General features: G+C 47.9%; 2 protein-coding genes across 2 annotated transcripts in view; one reads left to right on the top strand and one right to left on the bottom strand.

Annotated features, from left to right (window-relative positions):
* Nucleotides 1–273: 273 nt before the first annotated feature.
* Nucleotides 274–5308, top strand: LOC104528290 (disintegrin and metalloproteinase domain-containing protein 9-like). The gene is made up of 2 exons (XM_010172250.2): nucleotides 274–279; nucleotides 3053–5308. The coding sequence occupies exons 1-2, from the start codon at nucleotides 274–276 to the stop codon at nucleotides 5306–5308; spliced, it is 2262 nt and encodes a 753-aa protein (XP_010170552.2).
* A 2340-nt stretch (nucleotides 5309–7648) lies between these two features.
* The window catches only part of TMEM116 (transmembrane protein 116), a 12836-nt gene continuing 1602 nt past the window's right edge, over nucleotides 7649–18882 (bottom strand). The window contains exons 2-9 of the mRNA XM_010172249.1: nucleotides 16247–16378; nucleotides 11679–11783; nucleotides 10101–10150; nucleotides 9592–9675; nucleotides 9370–9508; nucleotides 8656–8800; nucleotides 8468–8541; nucleotides 7649–7975 (exon numbers count right to left, since the gene is read on the bottom strand). Of these exons, the coding sequence (XP_010170551.1) occupies nucleotides 7775–7975; nucleotides 8468–8541; nucleotides 8656–8800; nucleotides 9370–9508; nucleotides 9592–9675; nucleotides 10101–10150; nucleotides 11679–11783; nucleotides 16247–16378 (930 nt within the window). The 3' untranslated portion in view covers nucleotides 7649–7774. The remainder of the gene's footprint in view (nucleotides 7976–8467; nucleotides 8542–8655; nucleotides 8801–9369; nucleotides 9509–9591; nucleotides 9676–10100; nucleotides 10151–11678; nucleotides 11784–16246; nucleotides 16379–18882) is intronic.

Genomic DNA, 18882 nt, shown 5'->3' with positions numbered 1-18882 from the left:
CTGTGCTCTGCTGGCATCCGAGGCAGCTCAGAAATCAGCAGAGAAGGTGGGATGTGACTGTGTTGGGGGGTCCCTCCTCTCTTCATCCTCCCTTGACTCACACAACAATAATTTCACTGGTAGTGTGGTGGGTACATCTTTGACTGCCCGTGAAATGTTTTGGTGTCTGGAGGGAAGTCAAAGTTCTAAGGGCTTTTGTGAATAAGGAACTGCTTTTTATGGATTTACTGTCGATTTTCTTGTCTGTGGTGAATATGAATGGCCTGATCGAAAATGGAGGTAGGGAGGGACAGATTAAAGACAACACAATTTGAAGATTCAAGGTCAAATAGTTTTATTTCTATGACAAAGTTGATTGTTTTACTCTTTAAAAAGTTGTTTTGGTTTTTTTTTAAGATTTCAAAGTTAAAATGGATTAATTTACATATTTTAAAGTAGTATTTTACTTTCTCCTTCCTGTATTTTTTTTATTTTTTTGTTGACATAAATGCAAGATACCTTGTCTTGATTATCTAAGGTTTTACTTGGTAATAAATCTACTGATCCTTCATAGCAGACTGTGAATATTGTAAATATCTTGAGCTGGAAGGGTCCTGTGGGATCAAAGATGATGTTCTTTGTACAAACACTAAGAGGATATGAGAAAGCTCTGTGGGTTTTTTGTTGGGGTTGTTTTGTTGTTTGTTTTTTTTTGTTGTTGTTGTTTTTTTAGAATTTTATTTAAGACAAAGATCTCTGAAATCATTTGACCTTTCCAAAATTTTATGTATATCTGACTTCTCCTGTGACTAGATTATTTTAAGCTCTCTCTCTCTATATATATATATATTAAAAAGTGAGAAGAACTTGACTAGGTGAAGGAGTTTTTGATTGGAAATAGCAACATGTCAAAGTTTTGCTGTCATGATTTCAGGTTTTTCTTTTGGAAATCTGAGTCTCTCCTCATTTGCCATGTTTAACTTCTGTGTATTAAAATGTTCTCATTTCTCCTTTCCAGTGTTATCTGTAACATGTTAGTTCCTTTTGGATCAGTATTATATTGTAAATATTACGCATTGGTGTATATAAATGATTTTACTAAACTTAAAAGTTATTGGCTGGTTTTGTTTGGTCCCCAAGTCCTTGTAGGACAGAAGAAAAGGACGATTGGGGCTTGGAGAGGACAGCACTGTGCTTCTCCTCCCAACCCCAGCCCCGTCCTACCGTGCTCAGTCCTCAGTCCCACCTGCCTTACACAAGTGAATAAGCCCTCTGCTTTGTATTTTGCAGGAGTGCCATGAGACTTGGAGATGAAAAAGTGACTGACAGGATAGACTGGATAAAATCCTGCCCTCTACCTGGCAACCTAACCTGAAATTGCCTTTTTTAGAGGTTGCTTTCCGTTAGATGGCAGCAGTACCTGCCCAGTGCTACCAGTTAACCCCATAAGCTCTATGGGATGTTTCTTGTAGCTCTAACTTTGGGCAGTCAGGAAAGGGAGGGGTGAGTTGTTCTGTGCTCAGTGACATTTCTCCTGTCAGGTGTAACAGCTCCTCTGTTCTTTAGGGCAGGAACTAGGGACCAGTTTCTTTAGGATGACGATGGTTGCAGGGTGCTGTGCTTCGCTGAAGGTGGCTGGAGCAGGAGCCCTGCAGGGACTTCTATGATTCTATGACTTATGGCTTGACTGGCAGCTTGGGAGACACTGGCAGGTGAAAAATGAGTCAGTTTTTGTTCAGACCTTCTCACTCTCTACAACTCCCTGAAGGGAGGGTGGAGAGAGGTGGGGGTGGGTCTGTTCAACCAAGGAACAAGTGACAGGACAAGAGGAAATGGGCTCCAGTTGTGCCCAGGGCAGTTGAGATGGGATGTGAGAAAGAATTTCTTTGCTGAAAGGGTTCTGAGGCATTGGAAGGGGTTGGCCAGGGCAGTGGTGGAGTCCCCATCCCTGGAGGGATTGAAGAGTTGTGTAGACACAGTGCTGAGGGACATGGGTTAGTCATAGGGGACTGGTCAGTGTTGGGTTCATGATTGGACTCGATAATGTTAAAGGTCTTTCTTTGCCAGTCTAGGTGATTCTGTGTGATTCTGCCCTTCACCAGAGAGCACTGGAGCACTTCTGCTCACCTCTTAGGCAGTCAGCCCGTCTGAACACAGACCAGTGCCATCAAGCGTGGCACTTCTATACTTCCTGGCTCTGGAAATACTTTCATTATCCTCAGGCATGGTTTGACTGGCTTGTTGGCAGCAACCAGATAGACTCTTGTCACAGGAGTGTTTCAGAACAAAAATGGCACTGAAAAGAGGTGGTGGGACATCTGTGAGTACCCCAGGCCACCCTCTTTGTAAGAGATGACATCCATCTGGTTGGTAAATTTGGGGAGTTAATGCTGTGCTGGATAGTGACTGTCTGTCAGAGCATCCATGGCACTGGGAGGGGGAGTGAGAGACACAATTCTCAAGTATCCCGGCAGTATTTAAGGCAGCTAAACTGCAAGTGCTGTGTAGAAGTGGAACAAGAAAAGACTCTCCCCTTCCAGCAAGAAAACTCCCCTCAAATAGTTTAAACATTGGGTGACACATGCTCAGCAAGGGTACCTGTCAGCAGACACTGGAGGCTCTCACTGCTGCAGCTGAAGGTCCCGTTAGCAACCAAATCATTGTTTCCCCGGTAATCTTGTGGTGTGTTCCACTTATGGACGCTTAATCCCCTTTTAAACAAATTGCTGTAGCAGCTCTGGCTGGTCAGCAGTCGGGGTCAGCCCAAGTAGGGTGCAGCAGGCTCTTGGTGATGAGATGGGGTGTGTTTAATTCACGCTTGGTCCTGCCTGTGCCAGCGCCTGGGTCCCGTCCTCCCCATGGAATGTTTGTGTTCAAAGAACACAAGGGCTGGAGAAACGGTTGCCCCTTGAGTCCTTTCAGTTGCCCCTTTGGCTTCTGGCTGCAGGCTGAGTCGGGGAAGAGGACAGACCCCAAGGGATGGTGTTACAGCAGTGAGAAGGGATCTTTGCTGCCAAGTTCAAAGCAGCTTTTCTGATATCTTAACATCCACATTTTCCTCTCTTTCCTCCAGCGACGACCAAGCTGCGCCTTGATGGGCAGAGAGGTTCTCCTCGGGCTGGGCCTCTCCTTCGTACTGTGGGGGCTGCTGCTGCCCTGCACAGACTGCAGCCCCCAGCCCTCTTGGGGCTACACAGCCTACGAGATAGTCATTCCAAAGAAACTTGGCACCAAGGCAGGGAGAGCCAGCCAGGACCAAGTGTCCTACAGCATCAGCATTCAGGGGGTGAATTACACAATTCATCTCAGGCAGAAAGACTTTGTAATAAAAAACTTCCCCGTATTCACTCGTGACTCCCAAGGGGAAATCGTGGCTCAGCAGCCTCATGTGCCAGCAGATTGCTATTACCATGGCTACGTGGAAGGCATCCTGGACTCCGCGGTGACTCTGATGACCTGTTCTGGGCTCAGAGGACTGCTGCAGATTGGAAACTCAAGCTACAGCATCGAGCCCCTGGCAGCTTCTTCCATGGCTGAGCATCTTCTGTTGCAGAGGGAGGAGGTGGTTCCTGGAACGGTGATGTACAAAATGCCCAGCGAAGGTGGACAATTTCCAGGTCCTGGTAAAGCAAGAAGACAGTTCAGGCCCCGGCGACACACGCGGTATTTGGAGCTCCTTGTTGTGGTGGACAAGGAAGGGTTTGATGCCTTTGGCAGAAGTATAACTGATGTGACACTGGAAGTTGTTGAAATAATCAATCTGGTGGATGGACTCTTTTATTCTTTCCACCTTCGTGTTTTGATAACTGCACTAGAGGTTTGGGTGGAGAAGAACCCTATCAGTGTTACCCAAAACATAACCGAGGTCCTGCATGATTTTAACCTTTGGCGGAAGCAGCAAAGCCTTTCGTACGCCAGACACGACGTGGGGTGTCTGTTTGCCTCGATGGACTTCGATCATGGGATGAGAACGTTCCACGTAGGCAGCAAATCCAACTTTGCCAGTGGATGTGATAGAAAACATGCCTCTGCTGTTGTATCGTTTGCAAAGCAGCCCTATGTGGACACTGCTGTCCACGTCGCTCGTGCACTGGGGCACGTCCTTGGCATGAAGCACAACGACGGATACTGCAGATGTGGAAACACCTCTAAGTGCATCATGAGCACACATGGCACAGTCAACTTTCAATTTAGCAACTGCAGCAAAAAGCACTATTTGGATTTTATAGCATCAGGGCGAGGATTCTGCCTTAATAACATCCCAGAATCAGTGAGGACATTTGCACCGCGGCGCTGCGGGAACAGGGAGGAGTGCAACTGCGGCTTGGGAGCGCGATGTAAATCAGACCTTTGCTGTGCCAATACCTGTCAAAAAAAAGGAGCTATTTGTACTTCTGGAGGCTGCTGTAAGAATTGCAAACTTCTTCCAGAAGGAGAAGTATGTAGGGAGAGTACAGGTCCGTGTGACCTGCCCGAGTATTGCAATGGGACATCTGAGCATTGCCCAGCAGACGTGGCCAAGCAAGACGGGAGCGTGTGTGCCGAGGACGGGTACTGTTACTCAGGCGAATGCCGATCTCTCTCGTTACAGTGCATGAGTATCTTTGGCAAGGAAGCAAAACCTGCTCCACTCCCATGTTTCCAGGAGGTGAACACAAAAGGAGATCGGTTTGGTCATTGCTGGGGAGATGGGGCAGATGTCAACTTTCAGAAATGTGAGCTGGAAAACGTCCTGTGTGGGAGGGTGCAGTGTACCAACGTTAGACGTCTACCTCGGCTGGAAGATCATGCAACTGTCATTCAAAGCCTGGTGGGTGATACCTGGTGTTGGGGCACAGACTACCACTTGGGTGTGGACATTCCAGATGCTGGAGCCATTAAGGATGGCACACAGTGCGGTGAGAAGAAGATCTGTATTAATCAGACGTGTGTTCCTGAGGAGAACTACTTCCCATCCCACTGTTCTGCCAAGAGAACGTGCCAAGGAAAAGGCGTCTGCAACACTAGAGGAAACTGCCACTGTGACTATGGCTGGGCACCTCCCTACTGCAAGTTTAGTGGCTTTGGAGGAAGCGTGGACAGTGGACCTGCACCAGTCACTAAAAAGGACCCTTTTAGGTTCATTATCAGCATTAACATCGTAACTGTCGCTGTTCTGGTGCTTGCAGCACTTGTCATTGTGCACGTGAGAAAACTCCGAGTAACCCAAGCCTTAAACAGGCTCGTCAGATGCTTTTGGGCTGGAGAACGGGCTCCTGAGGAGGGGGCGAAGGACCAGGCAGAAGAAGGTGACTCAAAACCAGCTGAGAGTCAAAACCCCACTGTGTAGGACTTCAGGTGGCAGCGGTGGAAAACTGGACTCAGTCAGTAGATTCAGGCTCCAGCTGTATTAGACTCATTTAAAATTGATCTAGATGCAAGTGTAGCGTTAGGGGACCTCGTTTCTCTTCTGTAGGACAGTGAAATGAAATTGTTTCACTTGACTTCACTCAGGAGGAGAAAGAAAAAAAAAAAACAGTAACTGATAAAAACGCTGAGGCTCTTGGGTTCATTTAAAATCCGCTTCCTGGTTTACACTGACAGACACAGGCTGAGCAAGGAGGATCCAGGGTGGCTGAGGCAGAACCTTTGTGAAGCAAGAGCAGCGGCCGTTTCCCAGCCCAGAGCATGGGGTCTGCAGCAGCGTGTCCCCCTCTCCACTCAACATGGCATTCCCAAAGGATTCCTGCTCTTCCCTCTGAGCAAAGAAACTTCTGGGTCACGAACCTTCCACTGCAGCTCAGAGGAAGGAGACAAAACCATCCACACCACTGTATTGAGCTCCATCTCCACGCCGTACGGCCACCTCCTCTGCAGATGGGGTCCTAGGCACAGTGTCCACCTACAAGATCATGCTGGGCAGAGCTCAGCATCTCCTCTGTGGCACCACAGCCCAGGAACACCCATGAGCTGCTGAAAACATCAGGTGGTGTTGAGTGGGAGACAGGAGGAGGGAAGAAAGGGCTCTGAGGCTTGTTTACAAGAGAAAAAGATGTGGAATATATCAGAAAGGAAATAAGGAAAGATGAAAATTTTATTCCTGCTCATGTCAGTGGCCTCTGTGAAAAGGACAAAGCTGGCAAGGTGATGTGGACAGGAGCTTGCAGGAAGGGTTTGGAGCAGGTAAAGAAACTATCAGCAGCACCTCATCCCTGCCAGGCTGAGGTGATAAAAAGCCAGGCTGCTGTGGAGGTGTCCGTGCAAGCTGGGAGCAGCACTGGGATGGTGGTGGGGGGGAAATAAATCATTTCAGCACTTCCCAAAGAAGCAGAGGAACGCTGGGGAGCAGGAGAGCTTTGTGCTAGAAGATGGAATTTACCCCCCTGGAATGGGCTGTTGCTGACCTCCAGGAAGAGCTGGTTAGTGATAAATCCAGCGCTGCAGTCGCTGGTGTGTGCCGGTGCTCACGTGTGGCTGCCTGTGCTTGGATTAAATGTGGTTTTCTGTGTGTAACAGCCTGGATCCAGAGAAAGGGCCAGAGCCCAGTGGTTTACAGACTGGAAAGGAGGTGAGGTAATGGCCAAGGGACATTAACATTCAAATTAATTTGCTGGTAAAAGTGTCACTGTGGTTAATTCCCTTTGGGCAGGGACTGCCCTTGGGGAGGAGGAGGATGAGGAGGGGGTGGTGAGGCCACATTGCTCCCCAGATCTCACTGAGCAGCAGGGGAATGGCTCTGAAGATCAACCCCAGCTCCCTGGCCACAGTGGCCACCCCACAGTGAGGGGAGCACAGCAGGGATGGGTGTTCTTCATCCCTGTCACCTCACAGCAGCAGCCACGGCCCCAGTGAGGCCATAAGGAAAGGTTTGGAAAGGACTGGGGGTATGTGGCCCCTAAACCTGGATTGCTAGTCCCAGGAGATTTTGCACAAAGTGATTTACACAACATAACTGTGTCAACTGTATGAAAGTTAATTACACAGAACTCGAGTATTTCCTTTTCTTGTATTTCCTACTATGTAAATAAATTTGGGTTGGACCCAAAAAGCGAAGCTGTTAGAAAATAAGAGTGTAAAAGTTACTGAGTTGTTTTCAACCCAGGTAAAGATCTGTTTTATTTTCTGTAGGACCTTAGTAAATAATTCACTTGAGTGTCTAGAAGAGTATAGAGAGATTCATGCCAAGTCTGCTCACCTGGTTCACGAGAGATGCTCCACGGGGTCAAAGCAGCTGATTTTTCTGAATATTGTAGCTGAGCAGGAGTTGGCATGAAGAACAGAAGGGAAATGTGCAAAAAATTAAGGCACAGAAGTGATCACTGATTTTTTTTTATGCTACTTTGTAATTTTTGATTGCTTGCTGTTGGCTATTAGTAGGGCTCATGTTCTTATTTTTATAGTGAATTAAAAGTCAGAGATTGAAAAATAAGTCATCCTTGCTTTACTGTTAATTTGTAATGGCAAACACTTAGAGAAATGAAACATCCTTTGACTACCTACCCTCAAAGGAGCTGCATCAGATCTCTGAGCTGGTACATAGGATTTGCTGCATTTCTAGAGATATTTCCATAAGGAGAAAGTCTGTTCTAAAGATTTCTCATGTTTAAAGACTCCATTTACAAACCTGTAAAAATAAATAACTCCCTTCCCTGAAAGTGCCTGTCTCCGACAGCTCTGCCCAGGCTCCTCCAGCACTACAGCTACCTTGGCTGCTGGCAAGACAGTTCACAGCCCGAGAGCGGGTCTGGCTGAGGCTGCTGGAATACAACGAGGTCTCCTTAGGACGTTGCCTGTTCTCCTTTGACACAGGGATGGATCAGAGCAGGGTGGACGTGGAGCCCTCTGCGTCTGGTGGGCTGGTGGGGAGCGTGCTGGCGTAGAACTTCTTCTGGGAGCGCAAGAGAGGAGTCTGAGTGTCAACGTCCCGGCAGGCGTTGCGTTTGAGGGAGAGGAAGACGTGCTGCGTCCAACCGTACACGATGCAGTTCAGAAGCCCCTGGGAAGCTGCTGTCAGAGCCTGAGAAAGACCACAGGGGAGATGAGGGATCTCTCATCAGCCAGGTTGTCAAACCCAGCATGTTACACCCAGTCTCACCCTTCCAGCTTGATTTTATCTACCTGCATCCCCACATGACAGAGGAATCTCAGTTATTTTCATCACCTTTGTTAAATGCTGCCTCAGGCACAGCAAGCAGCTGGACAAGTGTCATGGAGGAACTGCTTTTGGAGACTTTTATAGAAAGGGAACAAACCCAACTGATTTCTGGGGAACCTTTCTAGTCCTATGTTCTACCCAATTTCCATGGTGCTGGGATTTTGGTTACTGAGACCTTTTCAAGCATGTGAGAAACAGAAAACAACTAACAAAGATTTTTGGGAGCCAAAAGCATAAGCCAATGGGACTTAACGATCTTTCTGGCTACAAACATGGTTTGTCTAGTGAGATCAGAAACAGGCAAACACTCATTCTTCTGTTCAAGCAGAGGAGGTGGCAGCAGAAGACACTTACCTGTAGAATCAGAAGAGCCATGTAGATTGTGCTGTTTGTTGACACAGTCAGCTTCAGTATTGCAAGGAGGACAGCTGTGAAAAGGGATGGAGAAGAGGGTATGGCTTTAACCCCACCTCTTCCGAGTTTCATTGCCAGGCACTATGTCCTAGGGGAATATTGTGAGAGTGACTCAGCTGTCTGCTAACCTGGGGCCCAGCAGCAGAAGAATGCGATGGGGTAAAACACCACTCGTTGTTCCACCATCTTAATCATGGCCCACTGCTGATCCCCCAGGAATCCCGTGGAGTTCATGAACCTTTTGTACAAACCTCGGGCTTGACTGAGTATAACCTAAAAAAGAACAAGCATACCTTGTTGTTTGTACTTTGTGCACGTGCTCTCATCTGGCTTGTTCATCTAGGACACTGTATCCCAGGGATTTTTAGCCAAAACCTCCTTTCAATCTATCAAACCTTTTCACGCAACAGTGTGCTCGCTGAGGGAGGGCACTTGCTTTGTACATGATCTTTTCTGAAAACTCTGAACTCACGTGGGCTCTTTTTGACCCATGCAGTAGGTGATCTCTGCTGCCATGCTCCAAGCCTTCTCTACCAGCTACATCCATATATATATGCTCATGGCAGGGGGGTTGGAACTAGAGGATCTTTAAGGTCCCTTCCAACCCAAACCAGTCTATGATTCTATGATTCTATCCTTTCTGGGATGGGTTGACAGAACACAGGACTACAGCTGGATTTATATGGTGGCACAATGATATTTTCTCTCTCCTACCACCCCTTCAAAAAGGGAAGCAGCATCACACACTTCATCCCCTGACACTGCCTGGCTGCTGGTACCACCCAAGCATAAAATCATCTCACTCTGATCCTCTGGCAGTGTGCAAGGACCATGTTTCTTACCAGAATGGCTAGGAAGCTGATCAGAAAGGAAATGAGGAAGACCCCAATGCCATAGAAATGCATCGCACGGCAAACAGAGCCGCTGAGGGTTGGCGGCTCGTTGGTGGGCACGGCTATTTCCGTGTGCATCAAGAGGCACCTGCAGGGAGAAAGGGCAGAGCCTGAGCTCCTGCCGTGACACATAAGCAGTGGGGCTGTTTCAGAGAGACTGGTGAAGCTTACCCGTGCTTCTGGCTGAAGTTCTGGTAGCAATTACTGCTGTTACCCAGGCAAAACACAGGCACCATGAGAAGGAAAGGGATCAGGCTGAAGGAAAAAAGGACAAGGGCACAGTTACTAGTTACTGCACTGCTCTGCTCCCATCCCCAACCAAACACTACTTGATTTTTCTCCTGTCACTCTAGAGGACTTAGAAATTGGTTTTACTGATGTTGCTTTGGAAGAGTATTTTATCAGCTTTACTGACTTCTGCACTTTCATTCATGCAGGGAATACACTGGTAAAGGGAGCACCTTCTGCAAAACTACCTGGAGTTCTAATACAGTTACAACTAACTTGGTTGGAGGAAAGCCCTGACATCCAAACCCTCTGAGTCTGTTAGATCACTCTGCTGTTACTGAGGAGCTTTACAGGATTTAGTAAAACTCCTTTCAAAATAAGTAGGAAGCAAAGATCAGCACACTATAGATTACCCAAACCACACCATTCTGCCAGAGAGAACTGAATCTTACCCAGACGAGATCGTTGCTATTCGGCCAATGCAACTCGCATAATCTACAACCTGCAAAATCCAAAGACCTTCATTAAATGATCGTTTCCATCCAGGCACTGCTTCACAGGAGCCAGCTCCCAGGGAGCACTTCAGCAGCTGAGGGTTCTTCAAATGCTGATTAATCCCCAGACCAAGCACCAATGTTTGTTTCCACTTTGCACTGAATCAACATTGCCCAGTTCAGTCGGTGCTGATTAGCAACAGAAACAACCAACGCTTCCACCCGCTTCCTGCCTTGTTCTCCTTCAAGCCTGGAGGACTTGAGAAGGGAACTTGGAACTGGACAAAGAGCAGGCACTTGATGAGCTCTCTGGTGTAAATTACTCATTTTTTTGTACTGCTTACTCACTTAACCTTAGCTTCAAGCTCTGGTGAAGAAATGCAGGCAGTTTGGAGTGTCCTGGTATCTGCTCACCAGGAAATGTACTTTGGCAGCTGGGATCCACACCCCAGGTATGACAATACAACGTGGGCACAGCTGGAGCGGTGGGGAATTATGGTAGGTGTGTTTTGAATGGGAATCGAGCAAGAAGGAAACCACTCCTACATGTGGATCCAAACCCTACAGACAAGAGTCCTTGAAATATGGACTGATCTGCCCAGGCTGCTGCTCCCGAGTGGACAGATGGAGTATCTGGGATACAAAGTTTGCTGTGCACAGCAAATATCTGGGGAAGAAAAAGGCTGTGTATGGAAATGGGGCTGATGGGTTCAATGGGAAGAGCTGCATAAGGAATCTGTCATCTTGCAGCAATACATCAGGAGCAAGACACCGGTTCCAGCACCAGCAGCGCCTCCCTGTTTAGCCAGGAGTGAGGAATGGAACAACTGCAAGGAGAGATTTTGGTCACACGGTACGTGAAGTGTTTGTTTAGCCTGCAACAGAGAATATTTTTCTGAGTGCTATGTCCTTGTTCCTCAGTTCCCAGTGGTTACACCAGTTCCCCAAAGGACTTTTGTAAAGGCCAGCGACGATGAAGTGAGCACTGGCCCCTGTTCACGGAGCCAACTGGTCCTTTTATCACTAGCTCACTTCCATCACACCACTATCTCAGCTCTTACAATACTTACTGATGCTGTTGAACGCTGCAGGACACCCAGGAAGGACAGAAATTGTTAATTCTCAGTTCCAGGCTGTCCAGGCACCCCCTGCTTTCCTGTCCCCTCTGCTGTGCACTGTCAGAAGGCAGTGACAGCAACAAACCAGCTACTCAGCTGGTACACATCGCTGTTCTTCTAACTGCAGAACTTCATCAATACCCAGTCCTGAGCTTTCTCTGCTCTGAGATGTACACTGCCATTCACCTTTGCCTGCTTTGGTTTTGCAAGCCTAATCTTTCACTGAGATCCTCCAGCAGACCCAGCCAGAACTGACCTCAGTGGGCAAGATACACCAATTTGTACAGCCGTGGGGCAGAAGGGCCTTCAAAGTCCTTCTGGTGAGATATGCTGTCATGTATGCACCTCCTAAAGCCCACCACAACCCCACAGCTAGACCCTCGGTACCTGACAGTGGTTGCATGTCAGTCCTACTCACCTGGGGAGGCATCCTGTGAAGGTTCTGGTTGTATTTCATCTTTAGGTCCATGTACAGATGCCAGGTGTAGTTGACGGTGTATAGAAAAGAGGCCACGTAGAATATCTGAAAAATACAAAGAGTGTTTCAGTCCCATCATAACAGTTCCTGTAGAACTTCTAGTTCATCACTGATGCACCCAAAGCCCACAGATGCTGAACAGTGCCAGAAGTGAGGGCACCTGCACCACCCCAGTGCTCCTGTCTACTGGGCTGCAGTGGGACGCCAACTGGGAAGAGCCAAGTAGAGAAGAGGTTCCCACTTATAGACTGCACAAAGGCAGCTTCACTTTGGCCCCAAACCAGGGACAGCCAGACTAATGACAGCAGAACGTCTTAAAAATATAAATCTTGGTGACTTTGCTCATTTTTTTTGGCCCAAATCCTGGCAACAAAGGGTTCAAAAGGACTTTAACCCTCTCTATGCTACATCCATTAGGAAATACAACACAGATGTGGCACTTAAATCTGCTTCTCACATAATGAGCTCACTACACAGTGAATTCCCGGAAACAGAAAACAATAGGATATTTAAAGAGGAAAGTGAGGGCAGCAAATATCTGTGCTAAGCCTGAGTTAACATCCCAAGAGCCCTTTTCTCTCCATGGGAAAAAGGAGGAAAGAAAAGATACAGAACACTGTGGGCAGCGAGTTTCACAACCCTTGATTCCAGCTTGAAATGAGACCAAATATCTAAAATTTCCTGTTAAAAAAAAAAAACCAAACCCAAATCTTTCTTGCATTTGATTCTGAATCCATGGTTGCTCCAGGCAGTCGAGTATAAACACTGTTGCCTAATCAGCCTATATCTATGCGGGTGCTGTGTTTGTTACAGGAAACACATGCTCCAGTGGCCAAGGCAAAGAGGAAGGGCTGGAGAAGTGAATTTTCCTGTGGATTTGCTATATTTTGATAAAGAAGCAAGGAGCACACGTTTGCCACCCTGGTATCGTCAAAGTCTGTGAAAGTAGCCATGAAATAAACTTGGTCTCCTTCACTGAGGTTGCAAATGCTCTTGGCTGACTCCAGTCCAAGAGGCTGCCTCATTGCAGCAGGAACATTACAGTGACTTTCCAGCTCATTAGGCAAAGTTTAATGAGGGTTTGTTGCCCTTCTTCAATTACTTAAGGGAAGGTCATCAAAACAGTCCACAAAGATTGTGCTCTTATACTTCAGAATTCCTTAAAGAGTGTCTCAAAATGTCAGCACTGCCTTCTTTTTTGGAAGAAGGAAGCCAAAGCCACTTGTGAAGTTGCCAGCAGAAAATGAGAGGAGTTCTGCTCTCCTGAGCCCCAGCTCTGGGGCTGTGGACAGTCCTGCAGCGCTCACCGTGAGGAGGTAAAGCCAGGTCTGGGAGACATGAGAGTCCCTCATTATAACACTTCTGTGGCTTCCCATTGTGCTCACCAGTGTGAGCAGAGCCTGCCAGGACGTTATTAGTCCACTGGAACCGAACTGGAAGAATGTGGGGGAATTGTGCAATTACAACCACAATCTCTATTCTGGACTTTTATTTGTTAAGGCAAAGGCAAGGCCAGGAGGAGGAGAGAACAAAGTCAAGGGACAGCAGAAGGGAGCAGTATTGACATTTAACATCAACCAAGAGTCTGGGGCTGAAACAGGGAAAGTCCAAGAAACAAAGCAGTCTCCTCTTTTACGACATGGTGTGGATGGTAGGGGAGTTCCATCCGCTGCACCCTCAGCCCTTGGTGATCATAGAATCATAGAATGGTTTGGATTGGAAGGGACCTTAAAGCTCATCCAGTTCCAACCCCCCTGCCAGCAGCAGGGACACCTTCCACTAGACCAGGTTGCTCAAAGCCTCATCCAGCCTGGCCTTCAACACTTCCAGGGAGGGGGCATCCACAACTTCCTTGGGCAACCTGTTCCAGTGTCTGACCACCCTCACAGTGAAGAACTTCCTAATATCTAATCTAAACCTCCCCTCTTCCAGCTTAAACCCATTTCCCCTTGTTTTGTCATTAGTTGCCCTTATGAAAAGTTCTTCCCCAGCTTTCTTGTAGGCCCCCTTCAGGTATTGGAAGGCCGCTATAAGATCTCCCTGGAGAGAGATAACGTGATGGCAAACAGGCTGAACAAGGCAAAACATTGTCCTGCTCCTAAGGCAATCCCTTGGGACAAGCACATCACGTGGACTGTGGTGTGAGGCTCTCCAAGGGCTGCCATCTGCAAACACCACCACCCTGAGCCTCTCCTCACCCTTGTCGTTCAGTGCACTTTACATCTTCCAGGTGTTTGTGTGCAAGAAGCCGCGTGTGTTTATGAGACAGCCAGGAACGCAACCCTTGCGAGACCTCTCTGCTCAGAACGGGGTCAGGAGACATTTACTCATTGCCTCTGGTTACAGATCACTTATGCTCTGCAGAAGCTGCTGGTTAAACCTGTTACTGGCTCCTACTTACGCACAAAGTGTTCCCACCACGCCAGGGCATTGCTGGGGTGTTGAGTAAGGAGGTGTCCTGCACCGCGTCACGTGCACCGTACGGACACGGTTGCTATGGCAAGTGCTCCATTTGTTTTAATTTCTTCCAGAGCAAACAGCAGTGACAGTTCCTGCCAGACACAAGCCAGCAAGTCTTCCTGCCAGGGGTGGTCTGCTGGTGGCACACAGGAGAGAAGCCCGGTGACATTGTGGCTGAGGTTGGGATGTGGCAGGCACCCTGCAGACCCCACCACAGCACCTGGACTGTCTCCCGTGGGGCTGAGGCACAGGGAAGTCCTGCACAGCCAGCTCTGCCTACCCATGCTGCCTTTCCCAGTGTGGAAGTAAAGCTCCCACCTTTCCCCCATCGTTTCCTGGTGTCTCAGAGAAGCACAGCCACAGGCTGGAAAAGCAAGGGCAGAAAAGAGCCAGAAATGCACAAGCGCATAGCACGCTCCCAGCATCTCTGCTGAGGAATGATGGTGTGCTGTCTATATCCAACCTACTCCTCCTCTAGAAGTGCAACCTGTCTTCTCCAGCCCACAAAAAGATCACAACAGCATGAAGAACTGTCCCTCAGGCAAAGCTGCAAGGGAAACAGCTCAGAAACACCTTCAGTCCCACGTGCTCCTTCCACCTTCTGGCTCTGAAAAGCCTCTTCCAAGCTCTTCTCATTTCCCCCTGTAACATCATCTAAAAAAACGTCTTTGATATTGTTCTGCATCATTCTCAAGTGGCCAAATTACCCACACCCCACAGGTTCCTCTCTTGATGTGAACACATTGTGATGCTTCCACAGTGGCACAGGGGAGCTAGAGAAACCAGAGAGAAGCCAGGGGCGGAACGGCTGCTCTCGCCATCCTGTTACAGTTTTACCCACAAGAACTGCTGCAGAAACAACCCTGGGTTGCAGGCACCCATCCCCAGACACACAACAGCCTGAATGCTTCCATATCACACAGGCAACATTCCCTGCCCTCTCCAAGGCTCACAGAGAGCTCAGAATCCCAGACTGGTTTGGGTTGGGAGGGACCTTAAAGCTCATCCAGTCCCACCCCCCCTGCCAGCAGCAGGGACACCTTCCACTAGACCAGGTTGCTCAAAGCCTCAACCAACCTGGCCTTCAACACTTCCAGGGAAGTTTTTCCAGCTTCAGATGCTGCTGCTCAGCAGAGATGTTTCAGTTCCCATCTGTGGGTACCATCACGCTCCCAGGGAGCAGCCCAAACCCAAACAACACACATCAAGGCTCCCAGCAGCCACTTGCTCTTCCCAGCCATGTTTTTGTGTGTGGTTTAAAAGGAAATTGTTAAGCCCAGAGACGACCGCTTGTGAATCACCGCTCTGGCCCAAGCTTGGCCGTATCCTGCAGAGCTGTTTTGAGCACAGTGATTTGCAAAGCCTAATGCTGAAGTGGGAACTTGGTGAGACAAAAGCAAACTGTCAGGAAAATGGTATTTCACTCACTCACTCACTCACTCACTCCCATTAGTCTCCAGCACACAAAATCAGCTGGAAAGCAGCCGAATCACTGGGGCACAGAGCGGAGCTGGAGTTAACAGAGCAGCCCCTGAGCATCCTTGGGATTGTTTGAGAGAAGACAGAGCCAGGACAGCACGAGCAGGGCTGTTTATATGAGTAATGATATAAATCCAAGCTGAAGCAAATCACAGAATGTGTCTGTTCCTGCCCAGGATGGAGGAAGCGTGAAGAGGAATAGAAAAGCTGCCACATGAGAGGCACAGAGATCATTGTTGGCACAGGCCCAAGAGGAAACAGATTAAGACCCATCTACTTATTTTACACAAGCAACCCAAACGCGGCAACCACAAAATCCTATGCGCTCTTTGCCTTCCTCATTGCCTCCCACAAACCAGATGTACCTACAAGCAAACATCGTTATCGCTGTTTTACACGCAAGACGAAGAGATCTGAGCAGAGATCTAAGCAGTCATGTTCACACGGGGAGTCTCTGCCAAAGCCTGTCTAGAAACACTCCCCCACGGCCACGCTCTGATCACCCGCGAGGCTCATTAAGACAATGGGTGCAAAGTATCAGCAGGGAGGGTGATGCCAAGGCTACTCACTTGTCCTGTCGCTTGCAGGTTATAGCAGATGAGATCCTGCTTGGAGGTTGGTGTGCTATAGAGAAGAGCCCCAGCCAGCCAGCACATGCCCAGAAATAGGTCAGAGAGGCTCAGGTAGAAAAGAGGACGAACCTAGAAAAAGTCACATTGGTCAGAAGGTCTGGGCGATGGTCAGAACACTCCCATGACCACCTACAGCAGCAGCTTTACCCCGTCATCTAAATCATTCCCCCAGCTCCTCTGGTAGAGCAGCTCTCCTTGCACACAAAAGCCAGGCTGATTCCTGTTCTCAGGAGAGAGACACGCTGCTCTAACCACCCTCTCTGCCACCAGCAATGCCCCACGATCCAAAAGCAGCCTCAACTCTTAGAGAAAATATCTCAAAGATATGTCCAGAATGTTAGAATTTTGCAGAATGGGACAGGCTGGCAGGGAGAAGCGACGTTATTTCTTAAATCAACTGATAGAGAAATCCAGCTTTTGCTAAACACAAACCCTTCTTCAGGTCTGAAATAACTTGAAACAGACTTTTTTTTTTTTCCCCCATGCATTTCATGTCGTTTCAGTTGGTGACTAAGGCTGAATCCAATTTACATGCCAGATTAATTTCCACAGAGTCTCTCTGCTGCACGCTGCATCTTGCTGGAACAGAGTCGCGTCTCCTCTAATGGCAGTTTCCAGCCCATTTCCCGTTTGCACGCACTGGCCAAAAGGACTGTAAACACTGTAGGAAAACATTTGTGCAAAATTCTGGCCAACATTTGTGTTGTTAGTGGGAGAGCAGACACTCTGGAAAAGCAGCCTAATTATCTAGATTCTTAATTGTAGTCTTTGATATTTCATTTTCAGCATCCTGGAGAGAAAATTATGGCATTTTTTTTTTCCCCTAGAGGAAATTATAATGCTAAACACAGCAAGGAAACATTCAGGAGGCTTTGATATTAAGAAGATTTTTTCTTTTTTCATGGAACTGAGCTTTTGGTGAGATTTGTCTCAATATTGTCCTGTAAGTACATGTTTGCCACTCATTGCATTGTGTGGTACTTGGCTTGTTCCCATGAGCAACGAGAAAGAGCTTAATAATATTGAAAAGTGGTAGGGTAGAGCTAATTGAACCAGATATTCCTTATGGTGTAGTTTGAGGGAGATCTGCCTTGTGTCTTCCTCTGCCTTCTGCGGGATTTTTCTCCTCCAACATCCTTGTCTCTCCAGTTCCATATTTGTACCATCCAACCCAGCAACGTGGTAAATCAAACAGCTGTTGCTAACACGTATGTGGTGTTAGTTGGTAGGTCATTGCATTTACAAATAGTTTTTTTAAGCAGATTTTTCCTTGCTGGTGCAGAATTGAAGCCTCACAGGCAGTCACAGGCATGGGGACACCATCCAGTTTGTGAGCACAGCAGGTTAAAACCAATCAGTTCCAAAGTAAGCAAAGAAGCAACTTTTGCAATCGAACAGGTGACCCCTTTTTCTAGCAAGAAGTGTTCTTGGAGTTTGGTTGAGGAGCTATTTTGGCACAAACCTAAATAAAAGAGGTGACAATAGTGTTAAGTGAAAGGCAGCATGGCTCTTCCTTGCAAAAGGGAAAAGAAAAAACCAAACCAAATGGTATTTATAAAATAGAGGAAGGGAATGTAAAGGCGTCATGATTCAGATGAGCTGCTGGAGCATACGTGTTGATTTAGCTTGTTCTGGCCATCGCCCAGGGACATCTGCCTCTGTAGAACCTGTTGACATGACAGAGGAAATTCTTTGTTCGTTTGTTGCCATCATCTCTTCTGAATGATTTAGCTCAGGCTCAGCTCAAGAGTTTTATTGACCCCGCAGAGACGCAAAACGAGCTTCAAGAATGCAATATTTGATTTCCCAGGCTGGGGGCAGGCGGGGAAGTGTTTATAATATTGTTCTCCTCCCATCCTCCAGAGCTCTTTATTTTTAAATATTTTACTCTGGAGCCTCATGACTCAGGGAATAAGTTGTTTGTGGCAAGCTTCTTCGATAGGGATCTTTTCCAGCCCCCTTGTTTACAAATTTCCACTTACGACCAGAAACACGAGGACAAGGCGATGATGGGGAAGTTACTGAAGATTTTGCCACTTTTGAAACACCAGCAACAGATCTCCCTTGGCAGCAGAACAAGAGCCGGGGAGCCTGATGCAGACAAGTCACTCTAGCTGGTATCCATCCCTCCTATCTGGATTTGCAGAAATAATCTGAGCAGAAACATCTGGACTCCCTCAAGCAGGAAGGGTCCAGCTGTGACCTGGAGCTGTGTGTGGCTCACAAGCAGCTCCCAAGCCACAGCCACATCATATGATTAATAGCACAAGGGCTCCTGAGTAATGCAGACTTCTAGCGATGGAAGTAAAGGGATGAAGCTGCTGAGTCACACCGGGACACCTGCCAAACCCAGCTCCATATCATACCAGCGGATAGGACCCCAGGAGAGAACCATGTCTGCAGCTCTGCAGGTGCAGGAGATGTGGTGGAGGGAGCCTTTGATATGCACCTTGTGCAGCACAAGGTCAGGCAGGTTTTCCATCCCAGCACTAAGGTGAAGCCCCAACCTTCCTTCCTCCCTGGGAATGCACGGAGATCTCCACAGCTCCTTCTCCATGTGCTGGGCAGAGCGG

This window comes from Antrostomus carolinensis, unplaced genomic scaffold (assembly GCF_000700745.2).
Source record: "Antrostomus carolinensis isolate BGI_N321 unplaced genomic scaffold, ASM70074v2 scaffold22847, whole genome shotgun sequence".
Classification (NCBI taxonomy): domain Eukaryota; kingdom Metazoa; phylum Chordata; class Aves; order Caprimulgiformes; family Caprimulgidae; genus Antrostomus; species Antrostomus carolinensis.
The sequence above is the reverse complement of the archived record's forward strand: the minus strand, read 5'-3'. Positions and strand labels throughout refer to the sequence as shown.